Source organism: Schistocerca nitens, chromosome 8 (assembly GCF_023898315.1).
Source record: "Schistocerca nitens isolate TAMUIC-IGC-003100 chromosome 8, iqSchNite1.1, whole genome shotgun sequence".
Taxonomy (NCBI): Eukaryota; Metazoa; Arthropoda; class Insecta; order Orthoptera; family Acrididae; genus Schistocerca; species Schistocerca nitens.
The window spans coordinates 51,027,534-51,049,536 of NC_064621.1; the positions used below are offsets into that span (position 1 = coordinate 51,027,534).

Consider the following 22,003-nt stretch of genomic DNA (forward strand, 5'->3'; position numbering starts at 1 on the left):
AGCATTAAATTTGTATCATAAGGCAATAATTGGTAATAATTGTTCTGTCTCTAATTATGAACTTAATAGACAATTGAGCATAGGAATTAAAACGACATTATACTTTTCCAAATGCTTTTTGTGTGAAAGATTCCTGTGAATTGATGGACACAACCCAGCCCTTCATTTAACAAATGATACCGTTTTAGCTTCACTGGATATTGTCAACTTGTACTCATTGATACAAATTAATGGAACTCTTGATACATTTAGAATGAATTTATTGGCTTATAATGTGCTTTCCCATGGCGAGGCTGAGGAATTAATTGAATTAATAGAATTGTCTCGGTCTTTCAATGCCGTTACGTTACCCTTAGTGACAAAACTCCACTCACAGCGAATGTCTTAGCTATGAGTAATTCACTTTCTGCTATCGCAGCAGATATTTTTGTCGCGTAGTTGGAATGCACATATTTTGTTTTGTGTCTGACTTGCTATACAGGGTGTTACAAAAAGGTACGGCCAAACTTTCAGGAAACATTCCACACACACAAATAAAGAAAAGATGTTATGTGGACATGTGTCCGGAAACGCTTAATTTCCATGTTAGAGCTGATTTTAGTTTCGTCAGTATGTACTGCACTTCCTCGATTCACCGCCATGATTTCATACGGGATACTCTACCTGTGCTGCTAGAACATGTGCCTTTACAACTACGACACAACATGTGGTTCATGCACGATGGAGCTCCTGCACATTTCAGTCGAAGTGTTCGTACGCTTCTCAACAACAGATTCGGTGACCGATGGATTCGTAGAGGCGGACCAATTCCATGGTCTCCACGCTCTCCTGTCCTCAACCCTCTTGACTTTCATTTATGGGGGCATTTGAAAGCTCTTGTCTACGCAACTCCGGTACCAAATGTAGAGACTCTTCGTGCTCGCATTGTGGACGGCTGTGATACGCCATTCTCCAGGGCTGCATCAGCGCATCAGGGATTCCATGCGACGGAGGGTGGATGTATGTGTCCTCGCTAACGGAAGACATTTTGAACATTTCCTGTAACAAAGCGTTTGAAGTCACGCTGGTACGTTCTGTTGCTGTGTGTTTCCATTCCATGATTAATGTGATTTGAAGAGAAGTAATAAAATGAGCTCTAACATGGAAAGTAAGCGTTTCCGGACGCATGTCCACATAACATATTTTCTTTCTTTGTGTGTGAGGAATGTTTCCTGAACGTTTGGCCGTACCTTTTTGTAACACCCTGTATAACGATGAGGAGAGGTGGGCTACAGATTGATGTGGCAATTGTCGTCATAGGGAAGCTGGACAGGAGCAGAAACGATTAGCGAACAAGTACCGCAGCAAGCAGAAGATATACTTAACTTGTATTTCTCGAAGTGAACAAAGACTCATTACATATGAGACAGTAAGAAATAGAATCCAGCTCTCAGTGTCAACAAGGAAGAGGCTCTCTGAACTGAACACGAATGATGGTGTCAGTGCCATGACTAGGGGGCGTCTGCGTAGAATCACATACCGAAGAGGCTCCAAGTGCGAGTGGGGTACGTGGCTGCCACTGACAGACCTATATTGCAGCGGCAGGGAGCGCTCGTACTACCAAGCCACTTGAGGTGTGGCTTGTCAGGCGCACTCCGTTGGATCCATCAGACCTGCGTGACTGCTGTTGGTGTCTGATGAAACTTGCAATTCTGATGCCAACTTTGATGTCCATGGGATGGTATCCCTCCCCCAAAGCCTCCTCACTGTCGTTGTGTAGTGTAAATGAGCGAACGAAGATGGAGGTGGTAATGAGGAGATGGGAACTGAAAAGACCAATGCCGAGCACCTGCCCACACCCCCGTATGTGTTCTGAGTCCACTTGGGAACACCATCTGAAAAACCTAGCAGACAGCATGCACCCATAACCATGAGCGGAGTAGCAAATAAAGACAGAGGCATCACGACAACTGCAGAGGGATCTGAGGAAGCACCTGGGACAGTCACCGGGAAGACAGGCCCATTCCCAGATGACGGTGGTTGTCGAGGCATCGATGATCTTGAAAGGGCGTCGATTTCCATCGGTTCCAGGACCGGCATTGATGGAGCAGGGCCTGCAGGAGCCGGATGCAGTGGGGGCTGTTGTGTCCAGGCAGGCACGGAATCTGAAAGCACAAAGCCTGTGGCAGGATCACAAAATTCACATGTGGCATCTAAGCAATCCTCTCGGCCCCTGCAGTAGAAACATAGAAGAAAGCACATGATGGTGCCTCTGTCCAAGTGCCTCTATCCGTCATGCAATCTGTAAAAGACCAAATCATTAGTTTGATATATTGCCCGTCTGGGTGGAGTGGGCGCCGCCTGCTGTGGTGGGTGCTGCAATTAAAACAAGGTGATGGTCCATCACGGGGGCTGGGAGCGGTAGGAAGACAAGAGCACCAACAGAGCTTGATCTCATGTGTTGGAGGCACGACATTTGTCCATGTGTTGCATAAATGTTCTACAAAACTTTGTTTCGCCTTTTAATTGCAGGCAGAATGTTGCATTCGTGATCTGCCTGATGCCAGATGTGATGCAAAACTGTTCAAACTGTGATCCATTGTCAGTGACAATCACTTCAGGCAAGCCCTCAAGGAAACATATCGGTGACAAGGCCTGTATTGTGCAACGAGCCATAGTATAGTGCATAAGAACCACAGTGGGAAATTTGCTGCGAGCACAACAGCAATGAGTTAGGCTTGGCGATGATAAGTCAAGTGTTCAGTCAGGACACAGAGAGCGTTCCAATTGCAATGACGCTGCACCAACTGCTTTGTGCGAAAGATGCCTCAGTCACCTTGGTGTAGCAAATGAATCATATAAAGCTGGAAAGCCTCCTTTTCAATATGCAAATAATTGCACTGAGCTTTCTTGAACAACTTAGAAGCGGAGGCCGTCGGCCTGCCAACAGAACCGCACTATGTGACAAAACTTCCCCGATGACGTAAGAGTGCGCACCCATAGCCAAGACGACTGGTTTGTGTGGATCAAAGTGAACAATGTATCTGTCACGAAGCAGAGTATGTTTCAGCTTCTGGAAATCAGTCTGACACTTGCGAGCAAACAAACGGAACGTTTTTCCTGCGCAAGCGATGCCAGAGAGCTGCGATTTGAGCGGCGTTGGGAATAAACTGTATGTAATACGTGAGCTTCTCTACCACAGACTGTAATTCTCGCAGTGTGGAGGTGCAAGGCCACATACAGCAAGCAAATGTGTTTGTAATGGGTGAACGCCCTGGCCATTAATGAGATGTCCTAAGTACTAAAGTTCAGTCTGAAAAAACAGACATGTGTCTCTTCTACATTTGAGAGCAGCTGCAGACAACACTTGAAGCAGTTTGTGAAGATTGATTGCTGAGGTGTTCTTCAGGAGTGCGACCTGAGGCGGCAACATCATAAATGCGCACACTCGTAACTTATAGCTTACATAGGTATATTCTGGGAGATATTATAGGTTAATACATATATTACACCAAAATTAAACGATATGTATAAAAATCTTGAGTAGGTGTTCTGTCGATAAATTTTCTACACGTATTTTAACATGTTTTACGAACTTTCAAGAGAAAAACTACTTTGAGTAACTGGGTTGACTTAAGCAAAGTGCATTTCAATTTTCTGTGCCAACAACAGGTACTTTTCTTTTTTTATTCTGAAAATTTTGATCCGTTTTGAGTTCTAATAAGTCATCTATTTCCATAAATATGTTGTCTACGAATGATTTCCATATGTGTTGCGCTTATTATAGTGTGTCTTTCCAAGCTAATGTTTTTTATTTTTCACCGGTGTAGAGCTTGTATTGTGGCGTAAATTACATGTTACAGAGTCAACTATAATCTAATAATGTTTTGTGCTCTCTGTACAGCATGGGATAGGCACTGCACTGGTAGTCTGTGTAAAAAACAAAAATGTTGCTAACATCTTGTCAGTTGCTATGCGCTATCTGACACACCTCTGATACGCACCTGTAGCAGAAATATTTGTCAATATTTTATTTCAATTATTTCAATACTCAACAGCATCTATAATTATAAGATAATGCCCAAACCCAATATTTCCAAAAGTGAGCAATGTCGAGCTGCGTTTCGGAGATTAAATGAATTGCACTTAGTTGTGCAGAGGAAAGCTGTGGGGCGAATTTAAACTTATGTAAAAATTGTACAGTTTGTATTATAACCATTTATATTTTATACTATACTTGCTTAGCTTTTGTATACTTGAATCAACTGTTTGTTATCGCAAGACGGAAATATATTGTCAATTGTGAAGAGAATTGGCGTAAAATTTAAATTTTAACGCACATTAAACCAAATATTACAGTTTCAGAAAATCTGGATGATTTTTTTCAAGAGCGAGAGCTTCAGAAATGCCAACAACACGATGGTACACCTCTGGCTTTTATGCAAGCAATTATTCGGCTTAGCACTCATTGACAGATATGTTGATGTCCTCTTGGGGGATTTTGTGCCCAGTTTTGTCCAACTGTCGTGTTAGATCGTCGACATTCCGAGCTGGTTGCAGGGCCTTGCCTGTAATACTCCAAACGTTCTAGGGCGGTCATCCTACGACCTTTCTGGACAAGGCAGGGTTTGGCGAGCACAAAGACAAGCAGTAGCGACTCTCGCCATGTGTGTGCAGGCATTACCTTACTGAAGTGTAAGTCCAGGATGGCTTGCCATCTAGATATCATTGTGCAGTAAGGGTCAGACAAGCCGTGCTATGAAAAGAAATGGCTTCTGGTTGTCCGGTCGTATGGAAGGGGACAGGCAGGTTGGTATCCCACCACTGTCTGGGAATCTAATTCGCTGCTGTAGAATTTTCAGTGATGACTCCAGCTGAGACCCGTTGATCGGAGAAGGCGCGGCTGGAAGCGCCCCAGACAGAGTTAGGATACCAACCTGAAAGTCGCCCACCATACAGCGCGACAACAAGGAGTGACGGTCAGGGATGCCGTTTCTTTTCGTAACAGGGTCATTCTGGTTGTCATCTGCGACACCCTTATAGAACAGCAGTACCTCGACTATATTCTGTGCCCCATTTTGTTGCCCATCATAGAAAGCTACCCTGCGCTTACAGTTCAGCATGTCTGCCCACACACGGCGAGAGCTTCTGTTGTTGGTCTTCATGTCTGCCAGACCCTGTTTTGGCCAGCAATGCCACCAGACCTCTCTCTATTTGAAAATGTTTGGAGCATTATGGACCTCGAGAGTTTCACTACCTAACGCGCCAAGCGAACAGACTTTATGTGTGATCTGAGGTTTTCCCGGCGTACAGAAATCTTGAAAATTTCTCGGGTATTCAGCTAGGTAACGTCGTCCAAAAGGCGCGATATTTCGGCAAGCCGACTTCTTACCATCTTCAGGCGTTCTTGGTGTTTGATTGATCTCTGATGGATGGCGACGTTATATACCTCCACCCGTCTCCCGCAGCCTCCGTCTGGGCGGTGGTGGGGGAAGGGCGGCACTGGGTGGTGGGTGAAGCGCTTCCCCCACCACCCAGCGCCGCCCTTCCCCCACCACCGCCCAGATGGAGGCTGTGGGAGAGGGATGGAGATATATAAAGTCGCCATCCATCAGAGATCAACCAGACCCCATGAATGCCTGAAGATGGCAAGAAGTCGGCTTGCCGAAATATCGCGCCTTATGGAAGACGGAACCCGGCTAAATACCCAAGAAATTTTCAAGAATGAACAGACTTTGTCACGATCTCCCTCAGGAGGACAATGAGCAGCACTATTAATCAGTGCCATGACGATTAACTGCTTACACAAGGGCCAGAGGTTGTTACTGACTTGCGCAATTTGAGAAACTCTTTCTCTTCAATAAATCATCGAATTACTTCTGACATTGTAATCATTAGTTTGTCTGTACATGTACATCACATCTGCCAAATTCTGTCCCATTTGGATAATTACTTCGTGGTACGTTGTGTTTCTCTTTTTTTTGTAGAGTTACATGTTAATAAAGAATGTGTAATTGTTGACGTGCATTAACAAATTTGTATTGTAAGAATTCAGTCCTGTTGCAATAATATAAGGTACGTTATTTTTTGCTTGAGCTGTAAGTACGTAGAACATAAAGTGTAAGAGGAATAAAAATTGTTTGTAAAACTTGGTAGTATTTGTATAAAACACAGAATAAGTTAACTCACTATGCAATTTTAATTTGAAGTAGCTGCTGGCTGAGTGCCAAAGTATTTTTTGTTCACAACAACTTTGTTTTAAACTCGGTAGCTCCCGCAAAGTAATACCTTCATTTATCACTTTAAGGAATATGAACACTTTTACTGTGTAGTACTCTTTAGTCTGATGATGGGTAATAGATTTATTATTGTATGGCTGAGCAACACAAATGGCGGCAGATTGTTGATGGCTGAATTCAGAGGTGTCACCTCAGATGCTACCTACCTCGTGATGACTGTAGCGTCGTCTCTGGAATCTGGTATTCCGGGAATTTAGCTGAGCTGCTGCTAAACTGGTGAAGGCAGTTTCGTGGATTTCGAAAACATTCGCCAAAGCTGAAAATAAAATATTACTGAGACTCTGGCATACTGTTCCATAGCAGAACACATTGTAAATTGAACTTAAATTTGTTTTGTAAGATGCAGAACTGAAAATGGTGAATTAATATTTTGCACATGAGATTTTCACATTCAGCAATGGAGGACTGCTTGACTGCCAGTTTAACTAGAAAGATGACCGTTTACTAGTGTTCTCAATATTAATTGTTGAAACCTTGGCCCTCACACTATTAAAAGACTGTATGAGACAAAAATGTTTATAGTTCCGTTCACAGAACGCAGTCAGTCCATTTCCAATCGAAATGGTTTAGAACCATAAAATCCACTATATCTCTTTCGGCCCACAGTTATCACCTAAATTCTTAAAGTGAGTGAGGTATGACGTGAAAGTGCTTTCGCAACCTTATTGCTGTGGCTTCCATAAGGTCTGACGTCTCTGCGCTATCTTCTACATTCTATTGTCCTATGCGAGGAATCTTTTAAAATCTTCTTGCTTGACTCTCTTCATTCTCCGCCTGTTGTTGTCTACTCTCACGCTTCCTCTTTTCCGCCGATTTATTGACCAGTTTTTCAAAAAATGTGTGTGAAATCTTACAGGACTTAACTGCTAAGGTCATCAGTCCCTAAGCTTACACACTAGTTAACCTAAATTATCCTAAGGACAAACACACGTACCCATGCCCGAGGGAGGACTCGAACCTCCGCCGAGACCAGCCGCACAGTCCATGACTGCAGCGCCTGAGACCGCTCGGCTAATCCCGCGCGGCACCAGTTTTTCCTCACATATTATAACAAATAGTAGCAACGATGTTACCAGTGTCTAAATTACTGCTTCTATCTCCTTCTGACCTCTTCTCTTCCTCATTCCAACACTGAGAAAACTGTCCTTTTCTTCACAATTTAATGAAACTTTGCCTGATTTTTACCCCCCTTAGACTGGAGACAGTCCTCTGAAAAATACCCTGAACCTCTCCAATTCATCACTTGTCTCCCTTCTGTTTCTTGCTCATAATAAATTAATACAGAGATTACTTCCTACGTGGCTGAGCTTCTGGAAGTACAAAGAGAAGATATAAATTTTACATTGAGATAATATTAGAATATTCGAAACACTCCACAATACCACAAAACTCTTCCAGTTTCCATATGTTGTGACTGTATCTTATTTACAATCATTCAGTGTGTGTGTTATGGGAGCAGCAGCAACATAATTGACACTGTGCGATGTCTAGTTTTCTGTGAGAGCCAATGGATAGAAATACGTTAATGTCAGTTTAGAACTTGACACTGACCTCGAAGTCATGGTGCAGAAAAAAATTTATGGCGGTGTACAAAGCTGTGTAATATGCTGCTTGGATGTATTACAGCAGGAAAAAGATAAAACAATGTATCAAACAAGAACACAGGGACCGCCTCTTGCAACTGGTAGTACAGTCTGTGGGATATGGTCCTCCTACACCAGTATGGGCAATGACATTTTACACTGGTCTGTGCAGGTGATTAAGTGGAAAAATTGGAAATTTGTGGTAAGGTCTTATGGGACCAAACTGCTGAGGTCATCAAAATGGCTCTGAGCACTATGGGACTCAACTGCTGAGGTCATTAGTCCCCTAGAACTTAGAACTAGTTAAACCTAACTAACCTAAGGACATCACAAACATCCATGCCCTAGGCAGGATTCGAACCTGCGACCGCAGCGGTCTTGCGGTTCCAGACTGCAGCGCCTTTAACCGCACGGCCACTTCGGCCGGCCGCTGAGGTCATCGGTCCCTAAGCTTACACACTACTTAATTTAACTTAAACTAATATACGCTAAGGACGACACACCCATGCCCGAGGGAGGACTCAAACCTCCGATGGTGAAGCCGGACTGAGTGGATCCGTATCTGCATATTTAATTGGGGTCAGTGCATATGCTCGATGCCAGCACACAGATGGTATTAGTTTATATATATATATATATATATATATATATATATATATATATATATATATATATCGTAAGCCAGGGTTATGGTAAAATCTTATGGAGTTCTGTACTGGATGACACTAGTGAAGTTTTTATAGTTCGTAGATTTTTATTCTCTATTGGGTGGAACAAAATGGTGATGATAGAGAGCGTGTTTGGGTGACAGACGTGAATGCACCCTGAGGGATGTAAATCTCCTTCAGACTGCATAAACTGTATGTAGTTTGGTGACGCACCGCAATGCAGTAGCACGGTCCTCATCACTTGGTAACACTCATCCAGTTTCCATATGTTGTGACTGTCTTTTATTTAAAATCGTCCAGTGTGTGTGTTGTGGCAGAAAGCTTCGTTTGCCTTTGACCTTACACTATTGGTGAAGCTACGACAACATTTTCCTATTTCCAATGAATGGTCAAAACTCTGCCCTGACGCACTAACTCAGCTCATTCTGCTTCCACATGGGCTGCAGAAGGCGGTAGGCATAACACTTTCTGACTTCTGCTTAGTTCCAACTTAAATTGGGACGATCATAGGACAAAGCTGTAGAGAGTGAGAAACAGTTACAAGATGTACAGAGGCTGCGTAAAGAACCACATTGGAGTTTTACTGTAGCAGATAGGTTCGAAAACGGTGACTCATTTCCAGATATGAGACTGCCACGAATATGATTTACTAGTGGCTGTAATCATCAAAAGACATCTCCATAGAATCCAACGTAGGTATGTGGTCGAATGGAAAGACTTGTTCAAAACTGCAGGCAGCATTTCACCCAGAAAGCGTAATAGTGTAAAAGTGTACATTTCTGATGACCTAAATCTGGCGTTGCATTTTTTAATGTGATTGGTCATTGGAAGTGATCATTCTCAACCACCGTCCCCTCTCGCCTACAACCAAGTGGATATATCGCAGAACCTGTGTCATGGCATGGAGATAGAATGTGTTACAAATACTGGAGAAATATCTAGCAGCGGCGTAAGGGGGTTGCAAATATCGGCTTCATACCATGTTCCTTAACGGAAACACATTCTAAATTCGTTGATTTTATTACGAGCTTACACTGTCGGCAACGTGTAGTCCACACTTTCGGCCTTTTAATACACACCCCAGCGATCTCCATCTACACTCCTGGAAATGGAAAAAAGAACACATTGACACCGGTGTGTCAGACCCACCATACTTGCTCCGGACACTGCGAGAGGGCTGTACAAGCAATGATCACACGCACGGCACAGCGGACACACCAGGAACCGCGGTGTTGGCCGTCGAATGGCGCTAGCTGCGCAGCATTTGTGCACCGCCGCCGTCAGTGTCAGCCAGTTTGCCGTGGCATACGGAGCTCCATCGCAGTCTTTAACACTGGTAGCATGCCGCGACAGCGTGGACGTGAACCGTATGTGCAGTTGACGGACTTTGAGCGAGGGCGTATAGTGGGCATGCGGGAGGCCGGGTGGACGTACCGCCGAATTGCTCAACACGTGGGGCGTGAGGTCTCCACAGTACATCGATGTTGTCGCCAGTGGTCGGCGGAAGGTGCACGTGCCCGTCGACCTGGGACCGGACCGCAGCGACGCACGGATGCACGCCAAGACCGTAGGATCCTACGCAGTGCCGTAGGGGACCGCACAGCCACTTCCCAGCAAATTAGGGACACTGTTGCTCCTGGGGTATCGGCGAGGACCATTCGCAACCGTCTCCATGAAGCTGGGCTACGGTCCCGCACACCGTTAGGCCGTCTTCCGCTCACGCCCCAACATCGTGCAGCCCGCCTCCAGTGGTGTCGCGACAGGCGTGAATGGAGGGACGAATGGAGACGTGTCGTCTTCAGCGATGAGAGTCGCTTCTGCCTTGGTGCCAATGATGGTCGTATGCGTGTTTGGCGCCGTACAGGTGAGCGCCACAATCAGGACTGCATACGACCGAGGCACACAGGGCCAACACCCGGCATCATGGTGTGGGGAGCGATCTCCTACACTGGCCGTACACCACTGGTGATCGTCGAGGGGACACTGAATAGTGCACGGTACATCCAAACCGTCATCGAACCCATCGTTCTACCATTCCTAGACCGGCAAGGGAACTTGCTGTTCCAACAGGACAATGCACGTCCGCATGTATCCCGTGCCACCCAACGTGCTCTAGAAGGTGTAAGTCAACTACCCTGGCCAGCAAGATCTCCGGATCTGTCCCCCATTGAGCATGTTTGGGACTGGATGAAGCGTCGTCTCACGCGGTCTGCACGTCCAGCACGAACGCTGGTCCAACTGAGGCGCCAGGTGGAAATGGCATGGCAAGCCGTTCCACAGGACTACATCCAGCATCTCTACGATTGTCTCCATGGGAGAATAGCAGCCTGCATTGCTGCGAAAGGTGGATATACACTGTACTAGTGCCGACATTGTGCATGCTCTGTTGCCTGTGTCTATATGCCTGTGGTTCTGTCAGTGTGATCATGTGATGTATCTGACCCCAGGAATGTGTCAATAAAGTTTCCCCTTCCTGGGACAATGAATTCACGGTGTTCTTATTTCAATTTCCAGGAGTGTATATACAATGTCGCGATATTGTGTGGAAGACCACTTTATTCGGGAGCAATAATACCATACCTCGGTTTATAAACCGTATATGGTTTTTAACATGGATATCGTTAGTGATACTTGCCTGCACCGTTAGAACCAAGCCTGCTTGTGGAAGTAACATAGCCGTTGCAATCGTGTCTTCTTAGTAACTGGTCGACTGTAAGACGATTACGTCTCTGTTCCTAAGACACACTGGTACCACTCGCAAGAAAAACAAATGAGACATATCCATCCATCACGGATTTTCACTCAGTATCAGAAATTGCAAAAAGGTGGGAATTTAAGGAGGTGGGACCTGGATAAACTGAATAAATCAGAGGTTGTACAGAGTTTCAGGGAGACCATAAGGGAACAATTGACAGGAATGGGGGAAAGAAATACAGTAGAAGAAGAATGGGTAGCTCTGAGGGACGAAGTAGTGAAGGCAGCAGAGGATCAAGAAGGTAAGAAGACGAGGGCTAGTAGAAATCCTTGGACAACAGAAGAAATATTGAATTTAATTGATGAAAGGAGAAAATATAAAAATGCAGTAAATGAAGCAGGCAAAAAGGAATACAAACGTCTCAAAAATGAGATCGACAGGAAGTGCAAAATGGCTAAGCAGGGATGGCTAGAGGACAAATGTAAGGATGTATAGGCTTATCTCACTAGGGGTAAGACAGATACTGCCTACAGGAAAATTAAAGAGACCTTTGGAGAAAAGAGAACCACTTGTATGAATATCAAGAGCTCAGATGGAAACCCAGTTCTAAGCAAAGAAGGGAAAGCAGAAAGGTGGAAGGAGTATATTTATTTATTTATTTATTTATTTATTTTTGTCATCAGTCTACTGACTGGTTTGATGCGGCCCGCCACGAATTCCTTTCCTGTGCTAACCTCTTCATCTCAGAGTAGCACTTGCAACCTACGTCCTCAATTATTTGCTTGACGTATTCCAATCTCTGTCTTCCTCTACAGTTTTTGCCCTCTACAGCTCCCTCTAGTACCATGGAAGTCATTCCCTCATGTCTTAGCAGATGTCCTATCATCCTGTCCCTTCTCCTTATCAGTGTTTTCCACATATTCCTTTCCTCTCCGATTCTGCGTAGAACCTCCTCATTCCTTACCTTATCAGTCCACCTAATTTTCAACATTCGTCTATAGCACCACATCTCAAATGCTTCGATTCTTTTCTGTTCCGGTTTTCCCACAGTCCATGTTTCACTACCATACAGTGCTGTACTCCAGACGTACATCCTCAGAAATTTCTTCCTCAAATTAAGGCCGGTATTTGATATTAGTAGATTTCTCTTGGCCAGAAATGCCTTTTTTGCCATAGCGAGTCTGCTTTTGATGTCCTCCTTGCTCCGTCCGTCATTGGTTATTTTACTGCCTAGGTAGCAGAATTCCTTAACTTCATTGACTTCGTGACCATCAATCCTGATGTTTAGTTTCTCGCTGTTCTCATTTCTACTACTTCTCATTACCTTCGTCTTTCTCCGATTTACTCTCAAACCATACTGTGTACTCATTAGACTGTTCATTCCGTTCAGCAGATCATTTAATTCTTCTTCACTTTCACTCAGGATAGCAATGTCATCAGCGAATCGTATCATTGATATCCTTTCAACTCGTATTTTAATTCCACTCCTGAACCTTTCTTTTATTTCCATCATTGCTTCCTCGATGTACAGATTGAAGAGTAGGGGCGAAAGGCTACAGCCTTGTCTTACACCTTTCTTAATAGGAGCACTTCGTTCTTGATCGTCCACTCTTATTATTCCCTCTTGGTTGTTGTACATATTGTATATGACCCGTCTCTCCCTATAGCTTACCCCTACTTTTTTCAGAATCTCGAACAGCTTGCACCATTTTATATTGTCGAACGCTTTTTCCAGGTCGACAAATCCTATGAAAGTGTCTTGATTTTTCTTTAGCCTTGCTTCCATTATTTTAGCCGTAACGTCAGAATTGCCTCTCTCGTCCCTTTACTTTTCCTAAAGCCAAACTGATCGTCACGTAGCGCATTCTCAATTTTCTTTTCCATATTCTTGTAAGCAGCTTCGATGCATGAGCTGTTAAGCTGATTGTGCGATAATTCTCGCACTTGTCAGCTCTTGCCGTCTTCGGAATTGTGTGGATGATGCTTTTCCGAAAGTCAGATGGTATGTCGCCAGACTCATATATTCTACACACCAACGTGAATAGTCGTTTTGTTGCCACTTCCCCCAATGATTTTAGAAATTCTGATGGAATGTTGTCTATCCCTTCTGCCTTAATTGACCGTAAGTCCTCCAAAGCTCTTTTAAATTCCGATTCTAATACTGGATCCCCTATCTCTTCTAAATCGACTCCTGTTTCTTCTTCTATCACATCAGACAAATCTTCACCCTCATAGAGGCTTTCAATGTATTCTTTCCGCCTATCTGCTCTCTCCTCTGCATTTAACAATGGAATTCCCGTTGCACTCTTAATGTTACCACCGTTGCTTTTAATGTCACCAAAGGTTGTTTTGACTTTCCTGTATGCTGAGTCTGTCCTTCCGACAATCATATCTTTTTCGATGTCTTCACATTTTTCCTGCAGCCATTTCGTCTTAGCTTCCCTGCACTTCCTATTTATTTCATTCCTCAGCGACTTGTATTTCTGTATTCCTGATTTTCCCGGAACATGTTTGTATAGAGGGTCTATACAAGGGCGCTGTACTTGAGGACAATATGGATATGGAAGAGGATGTAGATGAAGATGAAATGGGAGATACGATACTGCGTGAAGAGTTTGACAGAGCACTGAAAGACCTGAGTCGAAACAAGGCCCCGGTAGTAGACAACATTCCATTAGAACTACTGACGGCCTTGGGAGAGCCATTCATGACAAAACTCTACCATCTGGTGAGCAAGATGTATGAAACAGGCGAAATACCCTCAGACTTCAAGAAGAATGTAATAATTCCAATACAAAAGAAAGCAGGTGTTGACAGATGTGAGAATTACCGAACAATCAGTTTAATAAGCCACAGCTGCAAAATACTAACACGAATTCTTTACAGACGAATGGAAAAACTAGTAGAAGCCGACCTCGGGGAAGATCAGTTTGGATTCCGTAGAAATGTTGGAACACGTGAGGCAAAACTAACCTTACGACTTATCTTAGAAGAAAGATTAAGAAAAGGCAAACCTACGTTTCTAGCATTTGTAGACTTAGAGAAAGCTTTTGACAATGTTGACTGGAATACTCTCTTTCAAATTCTGAAGGTGGCAGGGGTAAAATACAGGGAGAGAAAGGCTATTTACAATTTGTACAGAAACCAGATGGCAGTTATAAGAGTCGAGGGACATGAAAGGGAAGCAGTGGTTGGGAAGGGAGTGAGACAGAGTTATAGCCTCTCCCCGATGCTATTCAATCTGTATATTGAGCAAGCAGTAAAGGAAACAAAAGAAAAGTTCGGAGTAGGTATTAAAATCCATGCAGAAGAAATAAAAACTTTAAGGTTCACCGATGACATTGTAATTCTCTCAGAGAAGTGAAACATGGACGATAATTGGACAACAAGAGAATAGAAGCTTTCGAAATGTGGTGCTACAGAAGAATGCTGAAGATTAGATGGGTTGATCAGATAACTAATGAGGAGGTACTGAATAGGATTGGGAAGAAGAGGAGTTTGTGGCACAACTTGACTAGAAGAAGGGTTCGGTTGGTAGGACATGTTCTGAGGCATCAAGGGATCACAAATTTAGCATTGGAGGGCAGCGTGGAGGGTAGAAATGGTAGAGGGAGACCAAGAGATGAATACACTAAGCAGATTCAGAGGATAGAGTAGCGTGGAGAGCTGCATCAAACCAGTCTCAGGATTGAAGACCACAACAACAACAACATTCAACTCATGTTATAAGGTTTCTCTTCATGTAGATTGCTTGACGTTTCTTTGCTAAGTTATCGTCGTGTGGCGGCGATCCGTCGGTTTACGCTGTGCTGTGAGCATTCGAGGAGGTTACCAACCTGAAAGCTAGGTAGTAGTGCGCGTGTGCATTCCTCTCCTCGCCCCATTTCGCTATTTACATGCGCTGCGTCTCAGTCGCATGCCTACAGTGCGTTTAAACAGCATGAAGTTAAGGTATTTCCCACGCTCTGGCCCGTATCTACATCTACATCTACATGGATACTCTGCAAATCACATTCAAGTGTCTGGCAGAGGGTTCATCGAACCACTTTCACAATTCTCTATTACTCCAACCTCGTATAGCGCGCGGAAAGAATGAAACCTATATCTTTTCCTACGAGCTCTGATTTCCCTTATTTTACCGTTGTGATCGTTCCTCCCTATGTAGGTCGGTGTCAATAAAATATTTTCGCATTCGGAGGAGAAAGCTGGTGATTGGAATTTCGTGGGAAGATTCCGTCGCAACGAAAAACGCCTTTCTTTTAATGATTTCCAGCCCAAATCCTGTATCTTTTCTGTGACACTCTCTCCCATATTTCGCGATAATACAAAACGTGCTGCCTTTCTTTGAGCTTTTTCGATGTACTCCGTCAGTCCTATATGGTAAGGATCCCACACCGCGCAGCAGTATTCTAAAAGAGGACGGGCAAGCGTAGTGTAGGTAGTCTCCTTATTAGGTCTGTCACATTTTCTAATTGTCTCGCCAATAAAACGCAGTCCCTGGTTAGCCGTCCCCGTAACATTTTCTGTGTGTTCCTTCCAATTTAAGTGGTTCGTCAAAGCAGAAGGTTTCGTGTGGATACACCTCCATTTTGTATTTGTATCCTTTGATTATGGTAGCTAGTCGTTCAAAAACATGAGCAAAACGCAATAAAAGCTCCGGCAGTTCTTCTGTAATACAAGCTGACTCTTACCTCAGTGCGCACGATCTCAGGGGATATTTCCTTGCTCAATTCCCTGCATGTTTACAAACATGACGGTAGGACAGAAGAATTGCATTCAAACGTCACCAGTGCATTTTCGTTTGCTTTCTCTGGCGTTTGACTTCCCTAGGTCTACTGAATATTACAATGAAATGAATACCCATAGCTGCATACCGGCGTTGATATAAATCAACGGGGACATGTGTGCCCCGACTGGGACTCGAACCCCGGCTCTCCTGCTTACATGGCAGACGCTCTATTCATCTGAGCCACCGAGGACACATAGGATAGTGCGGCTGCAGGGACTCATCTGTGGCACGCCTCCCGTAAGACCCACATTCGCAACTTATTATCCCGCACTATATTCATAGAGCCCCCGCCCATTATTACTCGCGGCTTTACTGCCGATTCCCGTAAGAGTTCGGGCAGTGTTTGTGCATCTCCACAGAAGAAGGTGGTCAAATGACCGGTGAGCCTTAGCTATATATACAGGGTGGTCCATTGATAGTGACCGGGCCAAAAATCTCACGAAATAAGCATCAAACGAAAAAACTACAAAGAACGAAACTCGTCTAGCTTGAAGGGGGAAACCAGATGGCGCTATGGTTGGCCCGCTAGCTAGACGAGTTTCGTTCTTTGTAGTTTTTTTCGTTTGGCGCTTATTTCGTGAGATATTTGGCCCGGTCACGATCAGTATATATGAAGATGGTATCTGTTCTTTCGGACATGTCCGAAAGAACAGATACCATCTTTATATATCTACTGAATATTGTTAGTTGTTCACAAAGAAATGACACTTCCCCTTACCAATGTCAATTTGTGCTTGGTACTTCCTAAAGGTGTCCATGCCGATAAGCCAGTTTACTATTAACCTTTCAACCACAAGAAAAATGCATTGTAAAGAGAAGCTCTGAATCTGAATAGGAATTCATGCCTGCAATTTTCCGTCTTTAGACTAGCCTCCTACGGCTGATTGGATTTTACAGTTTTGGACTGGAAGCGTCGGTATGTGTCCGCGTTTTTGTAACTGGTCAAACAGACCCTGTGGAATTAGTGGTAGCTCCAGTGTCCAGTATTATGGGTACCCTTAAACCAAACATTTGTGCACTGATTACCCCATGGACTGTGTCTTCATTTCTGTCTACACGGTTGGTAATATTCTCCTGACGCAGGTCATCTTTGATATCACCACAGTCGTCGTGTTTAAAAAACTGCTATTAACTAGTTCCATGCCCCCAGCCTCTTTACTGATCATGAACGGGGGTCTATCGAGACCGGTTCGTGTTTTCCCAATTGCTCTGAGCACTGATCTGTTCGTTAGGGGTAACCACAACTATGTGCACATTACACGTCTGGTTTCGCCAATTAGTATCTTGCACGGTTCTCGATTCGAAATGTCGTTGTCCCTGGCCGCTATTCGAAACGTAATTTTGATTGTGCTGATTATAACCAGATGGCGGCGGATTACTTTGTCGCCTGGTTGCGTTCTGCACTTGCCAGTGGCCGTTCGGATCATTGCCTCCGGTGGGCGGCGCATTGTACGCTTGCTAAATCCTGTCCGACTGAAATTCCGTCCCTGGTTATTTTTATACCCTCGCCTGAATTTTTGCCTCTTTCCATTATCAAATTGGTTCCTGTTGACATTTGACATTGTTGCCGTGGGGATATGGCTGCCAACCGTGTTGGTTGTTGTTGCCACTCCCGCCATGTTGTTCATTAGTTCGTGTGGGTTCTGCCTGCGCACTATCATTTTGTGGTTACACAGGTCTCTCTCCGTAAATAAAATCAATGCAATCGAAAACTGAAAGGATTCCTCAAGGGCAGTGATTAATTTCTCACGTATGTTAGCCGGTGGCAGCTTTTTAATATTTTTAGAACATCTACGTGTGATATCGAGTTCGTCCAGTAATGGGTTTTATTTAGATACTTCTCAGAGTATCTTCTGAGCCCTCTGTACTTACACTTTGCGCCTCAGTCTCTCTTATACTGCGATGGACCAGAACTTGTCTAAGAATGCGCTTTCGAACTGTTATTAGGTGTGCACCTTTCCGCCATGTCAGCGGCCCACAGCAAGAGATCTCCGCGTGTATAAACTACCACAAAGCTTATCATCTGTTATTCGGTCTAATTTCTTCGGAAAACATTCCGGATGGCTCTTATGAACACTACTGGGTTTGTTTGCTTATCTTCGGAAGAAAGAATCGGAGACCGCCTGTGTCATAATAAACCTTCATCTGCTAGCAAAGTAGGAAGGCATGCAGCACTGTCCCTTGCCGGCGTGGCATTGTTTTGATGTATCGGATCGTATTCCGATACAGGGTTTAACTGTCAGTCCCATATGACTGCTGTATGTTTTCCCGATCTGTACAAAATACTTTTGCCAATGAGTCTTGTCTGCATAAAATGGTGGACAGTGCTTCCACAGCAGCAGCAGCAGCAGTTCGGCGAATAAATTCAGTAAGAGCTAATCAGAATGCTCCATTGTCCTCCCCGATAGCTGAGTGGTCAGCGTGACGGATTGCCGTCCTACGGGCCCGGGTTCGATTCCCGACTGGGGCGCCGGCCGCTGTGGCCATGCGGTTCTAGGCGCTACAGTCTGGAACCGCGCGACCGCTACGGTCGCAGGTTCGAATCCTGCCTCGGGCATGGATGTGTGTGATGTCCTTAGGTTAGTTAGTTTTAATTAGTTCTAAGTTCTAGGGGACTGATGACCTCAGAATTTAAGTCCCATAGTGCTCAGAGCCATTTGAACCATTTGAATCCGGCTGGGGCGGGGATTTTCTCCTCTCAGGGACTGGGTGTTGTGCTGTGGCTCTGAGCACTATGGGACTCAACGTCTATGGTCATCAGTCCCCTAGAACTTAGAACTACTTAAACCTAACTGACCTAAGGACATCACACAACACCCAGTCATCACGAGGCAGAGAAAATCCCTGACCCCGCCGGGAATCGAACCCGGGAACCCGGGCGCGGGAAGCGAGAACCGCACGACCACGAGCTGTGGACAGTTGTGCTGCCTTCATCATCATTTCATCCCCATCCGGCGCGCAGGTCGCCCACTGTGGCGTCGAATGTAATAAGACCTGCACCAAGGCGGCCGGGCCTGCCCCGCAAGGGGCCTCCCGGCCACTGACGCCAAACGGTCATTTCCATTTCAGAATGCTCCATTTACAAGCCATTCTTTGTACAGGGCACAAGATCCTCTGGAGACTGGTTCGAATAAGAGGGGGAAAGTTATCTACTGGAAGTTCTGTGAGTAACATGATATCTTCTTTGTTTGAGTGTTCAGAGACACGTCCAAGCAGACCATCCACCTCTCAAGGGATGCTGTCCCTCGGCCGCCATTGTGGTTTTAGAGCATCTCCAGACCAAAAGCTGAAGAACATCGAAAATTCACCGAAAACTCTAGCCATTTTTCTCGTCTGTAAGACAGTACTTCAAAATTCTGTTTGAGTAATTGTTCCGACTTTCCCGTCTGTGACTCGAGAATTGAAGAAAGTAACGTCCGTGACTCCAGCAGCGGCAAATGTAAAACTAAGCCCACTCACCGTTTCAATAAAGTAATGAACACAACAGCTGTAGAACTCAGACAGTTTTTGCTCTCTCTGGCAGTGTCTTCAAACAAGCAGCTGAAACTCAAAAAGTTGTGCGCATCCGGTTTAGAGTTACAGGGACATTTATTTAGACTTCCAAATATCGTCGTTTTGGCGTGTAACATCAGATCCTGCAGCTGATGTTGGTATCGGGATCTATTTCCCACAAAAGCATTTGAAGTGTCTCAGGGAGGTTTCACAAGTTTGTCGCAATCTTTTTAGAGTCTGTGTTCAAGTGTACTTGTCGTGATACTCGTCAGAATAAAATGTGTAATTGTTTAAATATTCTCACATCATCTGAAGGGCTGTCTCTCTCTCTCTCTCTTTGTGCAGTAGTACATTTAGTTGCTGTGATACCCTCGTTATGTATGTGACGATATTCCACAGCACCACATGTAATAACTCCTGAAGCAGTTCATGTTCATTGACAAAGGTTATTCATGCACCAGGTATTGGAAGGATGAGGGCTGCGCGTATTTCCAACACGACAGGAAGTGCTTATCATGTGGCCTTACGGCTACCGCATAACCGTGCTGTAAGCCGACACGAAGACTCTGGGGGGCAGGGAGCTAAGCGCATTGCCTCTCTTCCAGCGGGGTGCAGAAACTCTGGAGTGAATGTCTTGCCTCTTATGCTTTGGAAGACTGACTGGACTTTCATCGACTGGTCTAGAGTTACAGCACACGCATTTATCAGTGTCAGTTGTGAAATGTAACTTAGTCCATCTTCATTATTTCATGAAGCGTATTCTTCTTCACCAAATATCATTGCTCTCGAAACAGTCCCCAAATGCATGATTACAGCTAATATGCTCCTTCATCTCCAGCACAAACATGTCTTCTATTGAGCACAGTAAACAATTACATTCGTCCCAGTTCAACAGCTAGCCACAGTCTGAATCCTTATATCTCCATTTTATCCCTAGAACGCAATCTAGGATTACATCACGGGATGGGTGAGGGCCGACAGCGTCCTCTGGTGCTGGTGTTGTGAACCAGATCACTTCAACTCTGGACCTCATGGTGAATACACCAGATGGAGCTACTGTCTATGACAACTCAAATTGTTTAAATAAACATCCAACAGCCCAGCACAGACTAAGTACTTTTCCCACCAATTTCCAGGTAGGGAGGGGTGGGGAGAGGACGGTTCAAATGGCTCAAATGGCTCTGAGCACTATGGGACTTAACATCTGAGGTCATCAGTCCCCTAGACTTAGAACTACTTAAACCTAACTAACCTAAGGACATCACACACATCCATGCCCGAGGCACGATTCAAGCCTGCGAACATAGCAGCAGCGCGGTTCCTGATTGAAGCGTCCAGAACCGCTCGACCACAGCGGCCGGTGGAGAGGAAGGGAGGGGGGGGGGGGCGGGAGGGGAGGAGAGTAGGTTAGTGGAAGTAGCCCAGTTGACCTACTTTCCTGCCAAAATTTGATCTCCCATAGGACGTGAGTGTGGCATGCCACAGCTATGACCGCCATCTTGGATCGGCCATCTTGAATTAATCTGGCAATAACGCAGGGTATCGCAGGCCGCTGTGGTCGAGCGGTTCTAGGTGTTTCAGTCCGGAACGGCGCGACTGCTACGGTCGCAGGTTCGAATCCTACCTTGGGGCATGGATGTGTGTGATGTCCTTAGTTTAGTTAGGTTTAAGTAGTTCTAACAAGGGAACCTCCCCATCGCACCCCCCTCAGATTTAGTTATAAGTTGGCACAGTGGATAGGCCTTGAAAAACTGAACACAGATCAATCGAGAAAACAGGAAGAAGTTGTGTGGAACTATGAAAAAAATAAGCAAAATATACAAACTGAGTAGTCCATGCTAACGATAGGCAACATTAAGGAGAGTAGAAGCTCAGTAGCGCCGTGGTCCTGTGGTTAACGCGAGCAGCTGTGGAACGATAGGTCCTTGGTTCAAGTCTTCCCTCGATTGAGAATTTTAATTTTTTATTTTCAGACAACTATCAAAGTTCAGGCACTCACACACAATCAACTTCGCTCTCCAAAATTCCATGACATGTTCAGATTTTCTTGGACATATGCAGGATTTGACGGTCTACACACGGAAAAATTTGAAAAAGTTAAAAACATATGTTTTGACAGAGCACAGGGAAAGCTGTGCGACTGTGAAACTGTTGCATTCATTTGTTGCAGTTTATGTGAGAAACTCTTATGTTTTCATCACTTTTTTGGGAGTGATTATCACATCCACAAGAAAACCTAAATCGGGCAAGGTAGAAGAATCTTTTTACCCATTCGCCAAGTGTACAAGTTAGGTGGGTCGACAACATATTCCTGTCATGTGACGCACATGCCGTCACCAGTGTCGTATAGAATATATCAGACGTGTTTTCCTGTGGAGGAATCGGTTAACCTATGACCTTGCGACCAAATGTTTCCGGTTCCCATTGGTGAGGCACGTCCTTTCGTCTACTAATCGCACGGTTTTGCGGTGCGGTCGCAAAACACAGACACTAAACTT

At 44.7% G+C, this 22,003-nt stretch overlaps 1 protein-coding gene across 1 annotated transcript in view; it reads left to right on the top strand.

Annotated features, from left to right (window-relative positions):
• Positions 1-1,909: 1,909 nt before the first annotated feature.
• The window catches only part of LOC126199152 (gastrula zinc finger protein XlCGF8.2DB-like), a 46,799-nt gene continuing 26,705 nt past the window's right edge, over positions 1,910-22,003 (top strand). Inside the window, exon 1 of the mRNA XM_049935908.1 lies at positions 1,910-2,131. Coding sequence (XP_049791865.1) covers positions 1,910-2,131 — 222 coding nt within the window. The remainder of the gene's footprint in view (positions 2,132-22,003) is intronic.